General features: G+C 43.1%; 1 protein-coding gene across 1 annotated transcript; it reads left to right on the top strand.

The window, feature by feature from the left end:
• Positions 1-280: 280 nt before the first annotated feature.
• Positions 281-5,882, top strand: LOC123102701 (probable stress-associated endoplasmic reticulum protein). The gene is made up of 3 exons (XM_044524123.1): positions 281-572; positions 3,058-3,214; positions 5,702-5,882. The coding sequence occupies exons 1-3, from the start codon at positions 570-572 to the stop codon at positions 5,746-5,748; spliced, it is 207 nt and encodes a 68-aa protein (XP_044380058.1). The 5' UTR covers positions 281-569; the 3' UTR covers positions 5,749-5,882.
• The last annotated feature ends 6,768 nt before the right edge of the window (positions 5,883-12,650 follow it).

Raw genomic sequence — 12,650 nt, 5'->3', positions numbered from 1 at the left:
CACTTGTCGCGCTGTCATTCGCTTTGGACTAAAACATCACATAGGGGTGCAAGTTTTGAAAGGCCTTAGTTCACTTTTGCAATTTTTGGACTAAATCATCACATTCCCTGCAAGTTCATGGATCTGGAGTGCTATTACCTCTTCTTTATATGAACAGATGTATACTATATAAAAAGCGCCCGCTAGGTTTGAATTGCTAAAGTCATCATCTTTTCTCACCGGATCATGCCGTTGCGGAGGACCACGTCAAGCCTTAGCCAAAAGAAGAGTAGCATCCCAACAAGAATTTTGAACGAAAAAAGTGAGGAAAGCAGAGCAATTGGATGGTTAGAGAGACGGTATAACCGGAAACAGAAACTGAAGCCGTCAGCAGGTAAATTGGGCCGGCAGGGTCACTCCAGCAGGCCCAGAAAGGAAATCTTCGGGTCGTGAGAGGATCTTTTTACAAACCCCCTGTCTTTCGCCCCTGATCCCGCATCCGGCATCTCCCACTTCTCCTCCGGCATCTGCTGCGACCCCGCGGCTGCCTACATCGTCTCCGGCGAGCTCCCCTGCCCCGCCAAGCAAGGATGGTAAGGGCATCAAAGATTTATGTCTTCTCCGCGCAGCGGTCTGTGCGATCTCCTCATTCTGCTCGCGTCTCGAGGATTTGCGCCGGGTTCTCATATTCCCCTTGTGGTACTTGATATGCATGCATAAGCAATCGATTTCGATTGATACTAGGCGATGCGGGGTAGGGGTGTTTCGATCGAACCTACCGAGATCTGGCTTCCGGGACGGGGCATCAGTAGGGCGTTGATTTGAGAATTTTTGGCTGCGGTTTTCGGTGATCGATCCGCGTGGCTCTGTGCTGTGATGATCTGCGAGTTTCGGTTAGGGCATATTTACCTTGGATAAAGATCATAGATTTTCATACTTCAGGTTAGTTTTCGACGCAGATATGGATCAATAATCCTAAAATTATGGTGGATCTGTAGGTGGTTTGCTATTTTTAACGCACAGATTTTAGCCCTGATTAGTGCACTAGCACGTGTACAATCTGTTTTCTTGCAAAGCTGGACATTGATACGTTGGCATGAATGTTGCCTAGTCCATTGGGTGTAATGGTGAAGAGAACATGTGCGTTCTAACTAAATGCCCACTGAAATACTCCGTCCGAAAATACTTGTCATCAATCAAAATGAATAAAAGGGGATGTATCTAGACGTATTTTAGTTCTAGATACATCCCTTTTTATCCATTTTGATGACAAGTATTTTCGGATGGAGGAGTAACTCTTAAGATTTTTTTTTCACCCACAATCTCCTTTTTTTCTCCTTTAGACCCAACGATGCTGATGATTTTGAATTTTGAACCGTACAAAGACTGAAAAATAAATGGCGATCTAACATATACTCCCTCAGTACCTAAATATAAGTCCTTTTAGAGATTCCAATATGGACTACATATGGAGCAAAATAGGTGAATCTACACTCTAAAATACGTCTATATACATCCGTATGTAGTTCATATTGAAATTTCTAGGAAGACTTATACTCCCTCCGTAAACTAATATAAGAGCGTTTAGAGCACTAAAATAGTGATCTAGATGCTCTTATATTAGTTTAGAGAGGGAATATTTAGGAACGGAGGCAGTAGTATTGACCATCTTTTTACCGAGTATATTGCTTTCTCATCAGAGCCAGTCTTCTGCAAGTGCTTTCTCAGAACTCCCGCTTATGTATGTAGTCTATTGAAAAACTAGTCCAGTATCGAGTCCTGTTATATTGACCATTAAGCTCAAGAAATAAGCATTATGAATTTTTAGCTTCAGCATTTCAGTACTACGATTATAACATGTATTTTACGTAAGATGCTCATTGTAAGGATTGAATTATTTTATTGTTGGCTTTGTTGCTTACTGTTAGGAAGTGAAATAGAAGCTGGGGTTATTTTTTGGGTTGTTTAATAAGAATTTTTTGTTAATACCAATGCCTATGCAACCTGTTGAATATGAATCTTTGCCAGTCTGAAGGATAATGGTTCATCAACCTTTTAAATGCTAAATAAACATCGTGTTTGTTAACTCTTGTTCTTGGACATGCCTGGGTACTCGTGGCTCCTGATGCTTTTGCCTTGAGTCTACAGCTCGTTGCTTTCTGAATGTCTCATGCTGTGCTGCAGTTGCGAATCTGCAATAAATTGATCTTGCTAATTGATGCCCTGCTTTGGTAACTACCATCTACTACCTCTGTTAGGGCTCTACTTGCTGTTGAGCTACCACCGTTTGATTTAGGGGAAGAGCTGTTTATGAGCATTTTAAGGTCGGTTGGAGCACAGACCCCAGTATAGAATATATTTTTGAGTATGTTGGTAAGGTCCGGTCATCCGCTTCTGTGCTTGCACTTCTGCGTAACTAGGGGTGCAATTAAAGCTCTTCAAGCAAGCCAGTAAACCAATTCTATATGCTTGTTCTGCTTGTCCAAAAGAGACTTAACTATTCTATTTACGTTACGAGTTTAGCAAAAATCCACAATAAGTAGCTTTCCCCCCTTCTGATGCTTGTTTTGCTTTTTACTTGTGAATGAACCCATTACGTTTTTTGAAAGAAGCAAGCATAAAAGGCTATCAACAAAAGTGGAGTTAGTTGGTCAGGCTGGCCAAGCCAATGATGCTAATTTGTGGTAATAATAGTTTTCAACCGTTAATGTGAAAATTGAATAGTTAAGTTAGAGAGAACCAGTAAATTCTATGATGTGTTATGATTTACGAATCATCATTATCGGCAGAACAATTCCAAAATACTGATTAAGTAATTGATACCATCATTAATATTTATCATGGGCGTGAGGAAGATTTAATTTTCACATGATTTAGGTGCGATCCTTGTCATAACTGATTAATGCTAACTGCATGAGAATATATATTTTTGGTAACCAAATATTTTGTTTGTCTATATTGTGTTTTCGAAGAATAAAATAGATATCTTATCTGAGGGATTTAAATGCGTTTGTGCTATCTCTGTCCATGGCATTTTGTTATGTTCTGTATACTAAATTGGTTTCATTTCCTCTGCAGACTACTTCAAGGCGTCTTGCTGACAGGAAGAGTGCGAAGTTTCAGAAGAACATCACAAAGAGGGGCTCAGTGCCTGAAACTACTGTGAAGAAGGGGAATGACTATCCTGTTGGACCTATCGTGCTTGGATTCTTCATCTTTGTGGTCATAGGATCATGTGAGCTTCCTACGTAACCTTTTCTAATCTCCCTTCTGTTTGATCCTTTTAGGTATCCTTATGCTGCATCTTTTCTTTGTGCACAAATCTACCATATTCTATGTCTCTATAGCTACTGTAAACAATGAGTTAACTTTTGTGAGTTCTGACAGTTGAGCATGGATGACATGCTGGCTCTTTAAAAGAGTTACACCCTATTCAGTGAACCTTTTCTTCCTCCATCCAGATTAACCCTGCGATTGGTTCTGGTAGACATACCATTGCTCGAAACATCTCTATAGTGGCAAAAGGGACCAGTCAGCACACTAGCCCAGTGTTCTCTGCCCCACTGCCAATTTAGGTCGGGGTTGTCACTTGTCAACCTCCAGTGAGTGACACAGTTGCTGTAGCTAAGCTGTAGTGTACTTTATTAGCAAATCCTCCAGAGAAGATATCCGCTCTCAGCTATGAGCAGTTCAAGCTGGTAGAAACTGCTTGCTTGTCCACTTATTCCATGATGCTTTGCGGCACTCAGTAACCTCTGCTACCACTTACTTAACTCGTGCAGCCCTCTTGTCATCTCCACTCAGTCCACAACTTCCCCTGATTTCTTGAAGTTCCCTTCTCATTTGTTTTTAGAGCTGCAAAAGTACACCATTCATCCCAGGCTGTCCTTTATAGAGTTAGTCTCTGACTTGCTCATTTTGGAGTTCGGGATGCAGAGGGACATCCTGAAATGTGAAATGCAAATGAATTCAGAGAAAAGTCTGCAGTGAAACTTCAAATGATTCAAGAAGGGGAATGACTATCCTGTTGGACCTACCTGGGATCAGTTGTTTCCATCTCTAGGCTGGCAAAGCATGACTGTGGCTCTATAATGGACAATCTGTATTCGCTCAAGACATCATGAAGCTTTCCAAGTGAGTTCTCCACCTACCTATGGTTGGTGTCTTCATAAGGGAGGACCAATTAGTCTTCCTAAGGCTTTTAAATGGGTCCCCATTAGTGGCCTAATTCGCTTATCTGATTAAGGGTTGGTTGTAACTAGGCTCTAATTTGGTTATGGTCTAGCTTGGTTGAGGCTATGAAGCTCCGACTTCAGCTTGAAGACCCTGTAGTGTTTCAGAGTAAGGATATCATTACCCTCCTTCGTTCAACTTTTATCCTCAACAAAATAACGAGCCCAACTCCTTTTGTTCATTTTTTATCCTCAACGAAACAACGAACCCAACTTCTTTGTTCATTTCTTATCCTCAACAAAATTACGAGCCCAACTCGAAATCAAGTTTCGCCACCGCATCTGCTCTGATGAGCAATCACTGAAGGATCCACTGCGACTGTTACACTTAGACTCAGGAGGAGGAGGAGGTCAAGCCCCTTGAGTACTTGATTCGATTGGCCTCACCAAACCTGGAATGTTAAATCTCGATATGACAGCAGTCCCGCTGTCATGAGAAACTTACTGCTGTTTGATTCTGTGCACCCCAGGCAGAGGTGAAATAACATGTATTTTGGTTTATCATTCAAGCATTGATTTTGCTCTTACTTTGCCCTTGACACTAAGGAGGTGTTTGGTTCGCAGTTTTTTGTCTGGTATCTGATTACGATGCTACCTCGTACCATTACTTGTGTTTGGTTTTCTTTCTCTGTAAACAGATCCCAGCTCAGTTTTAGCCCAATACACCCCCCCCCCCCCCCCCCCCGCGCGCGCGCGCGCGGAAACGAATTACGTTACGGCGAGCGAACTGAGCCCCCGTCCCCAACATAGAAATTCTAACTGCCCACAAGTCCTCCGCGAGTTGCGGCGCTAATGGCGGAGGCCCCTGATCTCCAAGTCGCAGATCTCTTCCTCCAGTTCCCACCCAAACCTCCACCGAGTTGCCGCCGGCCCTGGTTTCCAATGTCTCGATCTTCCCCACTTGAGCATGCAGCGGCGGAGACATGCCAGCAGCAGTGGGCGGACGGTGGCCTTAGTTCTCCTTTTTCCCATCCGTGCTTTTCCCCTGCGCCATGGCCGATGGGTTCATGTTTTCTTCCCTGCGCCATGGCCAACGGGTTCCAGTTTTCTTCCCAGCTTTCCCTCTTACCTTTACATCTGATCTGATAACCAAAGAGATTTTAATTTTTGCTCATACCGTTTACAGTAACGGTGTAAACCCATTGCGTTTATGTTGACGTTACCAGTCTGGAACCAAACACCTCCTAAGAACTCCTAAAGTTACACCTTCTTCTATCCCAGGTTGTAGAGATTCTGTCTCAGGATCTCATTGCAACCCATGCCGTGTAGGAAAAAGCAGTGATAGTATCTTCAACATATTTCACTATGTATTTTGGGGTGCTTTCTGATTATCTGATTTTTATATAACTTTTGAGCATATATACCAAGGGAAATGGAAACTGCACCTGATTTACCCTTCCAGCATCGTGCCTTTCTTTAGTAAGATGAGAAGCTAATGATCTAAATAAACAGTAGGAAATCTGACTCCCTGCACAATTGGTTCTTTGCAGCCTTGTTTCAGATTATCAGGACAGCTACTAGTGGTGGGATGGCTTAATATCGAGCTAAAAACAAGACTATCATTATCAGAGATTTATTATCCATGTGATTGGGAGGCAATATCATATCTGTACCCTGTATCAAACTTCGACCCTGATGATGTTATGTAGAGATTTAAATCTTGTTCAGTCATGTTTACCTCCTGTTACTAAGGACCTAGTCTAAACTAGAAACTAAATGGTGCAAGTTGAAACTTTAAAATTATATAAAACTTCAAATATCCAAGGTAATAATTTGTTTTTCTTTATTTGTGATGACACTTAGACAATGTTCAGAATATCAGTAATTGGTACCCTATCGGTTGTGTGTTGAGTAGAGATTAATCGGTGAGTTGGCCATTTAACTGAATTTATCGGTAACCCATTTATGGAAGGTTAACTAGGGTCATATATGTATGTCCTAGGCTATATAGGAGCATGTAATGTACTAAGTGTCTAAATATGCAATCCTATACTACATAGCAACAAGGGAAATTGTTGCCTTGATGCTTTGATGATGTTGCAGCAGATCTGGAAGGCCATAAACCTGCACATTGAAAAGCAGGTACAAAGGGGCCAGATTTTGGGTTGGAAAATGCCTAGCAGTTAATTAGCCTAGCCAGAGATTCGGCCTGACAACTGATAATTCGGCTTGTTAGATAAATTAACTGTATTGTCTAAATAAAAGATAAATTAACTGTACATACCAGTTAATGACTTGAATAACATGCTCTCATATGGGGAGGGGGTTCGAATAGTAGTTAATTGATCGTGTTTAACATATACCTTGAGAGGATTCATAAGGCGCCTTTATGTTATTAGCGTCTACACTTCCCCAGTCCAAGCTCATCACTCTACTCTAGTGTCTGCGTGCTTTGATGTTGTTGCACACATCCTTCCCTCCATGTTCGTCCTAGTTCCCATGACACTCAACTATGCCTTGTACTAGCATCTAGGCACATGCGCACTACGACCAAACCATACGTGAGATGGAGCTTCTGAATCCTCAGTTCCGATGCAACCTGGACCGGACGTTTGGAAGCTAGAATCTCAGAAAGTTATGGGTTGGTGATCGCAGGGAAGTGTTGACACAGTGCACCTCTGAAGGCTCCTTGATGGTCCCTGAACACCACTCCACCTCCTCCCTTGTTGCCCACGTCTGATACAACATCATCAACGTTGGTGAAACACCCACAATGTGGCTATAACTCCCACATGTTGAGACACGACTTAGAGACATAACCACATGGTGGTTTAGTCGCAAATGGGGTAATTATCACACAATCTCATGTACTGAATAAGAAAGAAATAAAGAGTTGGCTTACAATCGTCACTTCACACAAATAACAAGTTAAACATACATCATTCAGAGTACAATCAAGGTCCGACTACGGAACCAAAATAAAAGAAGACAACCCCAAATGCTAGATCCCCAATCATCCCAATTGGGCTCCACTACTGATAACCAAAATAAAAGAAGACAACCTCAAATGCTAGATCCCCGATCATCCCAATTGGGCTCCACTACTGATCAACCGAAAAAGACAAAAAACATCGATCAAGATCTTCATCAAGCTCCCACTTGAGTTTGATTGCGTCACGTGCACTGATATCATCGACACTGCAACTGTTTGCAAGTATTTGTGAGTCACGAGGACTCAGCAATCTCACACCCGCGAGATCAAGACTATTTAAGCTTATGGGTAGGAAAGGGTAGTGAGGTGGAGCTGCAGCAAACACTAAGCATATATGGTGGCCAACTTACGCAAATAAGAGCGAGAAGAGAAGCAACACAACGATCGAGAAGCTAGAAGAGATCAAGAAGTGATCCTGAAACTAGTTACGTTCAAGCATAACACAAGACCGTGTTCTCTTCCTGGACTCCGCCGAAAAGAGACCATCACGACTACACACGCGGTTGATGCGTTTTCATTAAGTCAAGTGTCAAATTCTCTACAACCGGACATTAACAAATTTTCATCTGCCACATAACTGCGGGCACGGCTCTCGAAAGTTTATACTCTGCAGGGGTGTCCGAACTTAGCCCATCACAAGCTCTCACGGTCAACGAAGGATATTCCTTCTCTCGGGAAGACCCGATCTGTGACGCCCTCGATTCAATCGTACACTAATCATACACGCAAATGTGTACGATCAAGATCAAGGACTCACGGGAAGATATCACAACACAACTCTAGACACAAATTAAAATAATACAAGCTTTATATTACAAGCCAGGGGCCTCGAGGGCTCGAATACATAAGCTCGAAAACACAAGGGTCAGCGGAAGAAACAATATCTGAGTACAGACATAAGTTAAACAAGCTTGCCTTAAGAAGGCTAGCACAAAAGCAACAACGATCGAAAAGGCAAGGCCTCCTGCCTTGGAGCCTCCTAACTACTCCAGGTCGTTAGTGCCCGTCACGTAGTAGTAGGCACCCTCAGGGTAGTAGTAATCATCAGTGGTGTCGTCTAGCTCCTGGGATCCGTCATCTGGTCGCAACAATCGGGCATGGGGGAAAAAGAGGTAGCAAAGCAACCGTGAGGACTCATCCAAAATACTCGCAAGACTTACATCAGATCTAAACTAAGTATGCATCTGTATCAAAGGAAATAAGCTGTATCTATGGACTAAACTATAGAATGCCAGAAGAGAAGGGGAAAGCCTAGCCTATTGAAGACTAGCATCTTCAAGCATCTTGCAGCATTTAGAAGAGTACAGATCAACATAATATAAAGTAGTAGTAGTGTTATCAACCTCGGCCAGAGATCCTTTCTCGACTCCCCGCGAGAAAGTAATCCCAGAGCCATACTATCCATTTCTCATCACAAGTATCCAGTTCTAGTTGTATCGATCGGGATACAACTCCAAGTGTCCGTTACCGTAGGACAGGCTATCGATAGGTGTTTTCTTCCCTGTAGGGGTGCACCAACTTACCCACCATGCTCGATTAACTCTGGCCGGGCACACTTTCCTGGGTCATGCCCGGCCTCGGCCAAACAATACGCCGCAACCCGACCTAGGCTTAATAGAGAGGTCAAGCACGCCGGACTAAACCTGTGCCCCCAGGGGTCTTGGGCCATCGCCCCGGGAACTCATGCACGTTGCGTGGGCGGCCGGTGAGCAGACCTAGCTACCTCCTTAAAAAGGCAGGAGCTTACCAGTTCAACCCGGCACGCGCCGCTCAATCACTAACGTCTAATAAGTTTCGGCTGATGCATACGACGCAGAACGCCCATGCAATGCCCACGTGATGGTTAGTGCTATCAGGCCAGAGGCCCCTCGGATCAAATATCCAAACCGTTAGTGCGTTGGCAGTGCGTGTTGGGGAACGTAGTAATTTAAAAAAAAATTCCTACGCACACGCAAGATCATGGTGATGCATAGCAATGAGAGGGGAGAGTGTTGTCTACGTACCCTCGTAGACCGGCAACGGAAGCGTTAGCACAACGCGGTTGATGTAGTCGTACGTCTTCACGGCCCGACCGATCAAGCACCGAAACTACGACACCTCCGAGTTCTAGCACACGTTCAGCTCGATGACGATCCCCGAACTTCGATCTAGCAGAATGTCGGGGAAGAGTTCCGTCAGCATGACGGTGTGGTGACGATCTTGATGTTCTACCGTCGCAGGGCTTCGCCTAAGCACCGCTACAATATTATCGAGGATTATGATGGAGGGGGGCACCGCACACGGCTAAGAGATCAATGATCAATTGCTGTGTCTCTAGGGTGCCCCCTGCCCCCGTATATAAAGGAGCAAGGGGGAGGCGGCCGGCCTAGGAGGAGGGTGCGCCAAGGGGGGAGTCCTACTCCCACCGGGAGTAGGACTTCTCCTTCCCTTGTTGGAGTAGGAGAGAAGGAAAGAGGGGGAGAGGAACAAGGAAAAGGGGGCTGCACCCCTTGTCCAATTCGGACCAGATGGGGGGCGCGCGCCTCCTTCCTTTTGGCCTCTCCCCTCTATTCCCGTATGGCCCAATAAGGCCCATGTACTCCCCGGCGAATTCGCGTAACTCTCTGGTACTCCGAAAAATACCCGAATCACTCGGAACCTTTCCGATGTCCGAATATAGTCGTCCAATATATCGATCTTTACGTCTCGACCATTTCGAGACTCCTCGTCATGTCCCCGATCTCATACGGGACTTCGAACTCCTTCGGTACATCAAAACTCATAAACTCATTATATAACTGTCATCGAAACCTTAAGCGTGCGGACCCTACGGGTTCGAGAACAATGTAGACATGACCGAGACACGTCTCCGGTCAATAACCAATAGCGGAACCTGGATGCTCATATTGGCTCCCACATATTCTACGAAGATCTTTATCGGTCAAACCGCATAACAACATACGTTGTTCCCTTTGTCATCGGTATGTTGCTTGCCCGAGATTCGATCGTCGGTATCTCAATACCTAGTTCAATCTCGTTACCAGCAAGTCTCTATACTCGTTCCGTAATACATCATCCCGCAACTAACTCATTAGTTGCAATACTTGCAAGGCTTTAAGTGATGTGCATTACCGAGAGGGCCCAGAGATACCTCTCCGACAATCGGAGTGACAAATCCTAATCTTGAAATACGCCAACCCAACAAGTACCTTTGGAGACACCTGTAGAGCACCTTTATAATCACCCAATTACGTTGTGACATTTGGTAGCACACAAAGTGTTCCTCCGGTAAACGGGAGTTTCATAATCTCATAGTCATAGGAACAAGTATAAGTCATGAAGAAAGCAATAGCAATAAACTAAACGATCAAGTGCTATGCTAAAGAAATGGGTCAAGTCAATCACATCATTCTCCTAATGATGTGACCCCGTTAATCAAATGACAACTCTTTGTCTATGGCTAGGAAACATAACCATCTTTGATCAACGAGCTAGTCAAGTAGAGGCATACTAGTGACACTCTGTTTGTCTATGTATTCACACATGTATCATGTTTCCGGTTAATACAATTCTAGCATGAATAATAAACATTTATCATGATATAAGGAAATAAATAATAACTTTATTATTGCCTCTAGGGCATATTTCCTTCAGTCTCCCACTTGCACTAGAGTCAATAATCTAGTTTACATCGCCATGTGATTTAACACTAATAGTTTCACATCACCATGTGATTAACACCCATAGTTCACATCGTCATGTGACCAACACCCAAAGGGTTTACTAGAGTCAATAATCTAGTTCACATTGCTATGTGATTAACACCCAAAGAGTACTAAGGTGTGATCATGTTTTGCTTGTGAGAGAAGTTTAGTCAACGGGTCTGCCACATTCAGATCCGTAAGTATTTTGCAAATTTCTATATCAACAATGCTCTGCACGGAGTTATTCTAGCAAATTGCTCCCACTTTCAATATGTATCCAGATTGAGATTTTGAGTCATCTGGATCAGTGTCAAAACTTGCATTGACGTAACCCTTTATGACGAACCTTTTATCATCTCCATAATCGAGAAACATATCCTTATTCCATTAAGGATAATTTTGACCAATGTCCAGTGATCTACTCCTAGATCACTATTGTACTCCCTTGCCAAAAAAAGTGTAGGGTATACTATAGATCTGGTACACAGCATGGCATACTTTATAGAAACTATGGCTGAGGCATAGGGAATGACTTTCATTCTCTTTTTATCTTCTGCCGTGGTCGGGCTTTGAGTCTTACTCAATTTCACACCTTTGTAACACAGGCAAGAACTCCTTCTTTGACTGTTCCATTTTAAACTACTTCAAAATCTTGTCAAGGTATGTACTCATTGAAAAACTTATCAAGCGTCTTGATCTATCTCTATAGATCTTGATGCTCAATATGTAAGCAGCTTCATCGAGGTCTTTCTTTGAAAAAATCCTTTCAAACACTCCTTTATGCTTTGCAGAATAATTCTACATTATCTTCGATCAACAATACGTCATTCACATATACTTATCAGAAATGTTGTAGTGCTCCCACTCACTTTCTTGTAAATACAGGCTTCACCGCAAGTCTGTATAAAACTATATGTTTTGATCAATTTATCAAAGCGTATATTCCAACTCTGAGATGCTTGCACCAGTCCATAGATGGATCGCTAGAGCTTGCATATTTTGTTAGCACCTTTAGGATTGACAAAACCTTCTGGTTGCATCATATACAACTCTTCTTTAATAAATCCATTAAGGAATGCAGTTTTGTTTATCCATTTGCCAGATTTCATAAAATGCGGCAATTGCTAACATGATTCAGACAGACTTAAGCATAGATACGAGTGAGAAACTCTCATCGTAGTCAACACCTTGAACTTGTCGAAAACCCTTTTGCGACAATTCTAGCTTTGTAGATAGTAATACTACTATCAGTGTCCGTCTTCCTCTTGAAGATCCATTTAATCTCAATGGCTCACCGATCATTGGGCAAGTCAATCAAAGTCCATACTTTGTTCTCATATATGGATCTCATCTCAGATTTCATGGCCTCAAGCCATTTCGCGGAATCTGGGCTCATCATCGCTTCCTCATAGTTCGTAGGATCGTCATGGTCAAGTAACATGACCTCCAGAACAGGATTACCGTACCACTCTGGTGCGGACCTCACTCTGGTTTACCTATGAGGTTCGGTAGTAACTTGATCTGAAGTTACATGATCATCATCATTAGCTTCCTCACTAATTGGTGTAGTAGTCACAGGAACAGATTTCTGTGATGAACTACTTTCCAATAAGGGAGAAGGTACAATTACCTTATCAAGTTCCACTCTCCTCCCACTCACTTCTTTCGAGAGAAAACTCCTTCTCTAGAACGGATCCATTCTCAGCAACAAATATCTTGCCTTCGGATCTGTGATAGAAGGTGCACCCAACATTTTCTTTTGGGTATCCTATGAAGACGCACTTCTCCAATTTGGGTTTGAGCTTATCAGGTTGAAACTTTTTC

This window comes from Triticum aestivum, chromosome 5A (genome assembly GCF_018294505.1).
Source record: "Triticum aestivum cultivar Chinese Spring chromosome 5A, IWGSC CS RefSeq v2.1, whole genome shotgun sequence".
Taxonomy (NCBI): domain Eukaryota; kingdom Viridiplantae; phylum Streptophyta; class Magnoliopsida; order Poales; family Poaceae; genus Triticum; species Triticum aestivum.
The sequence above is the reverse complement of the archived record's forward strand: the minus strand, read 5'-3'. Positions and strand labels throughout refer to the sequence as shown.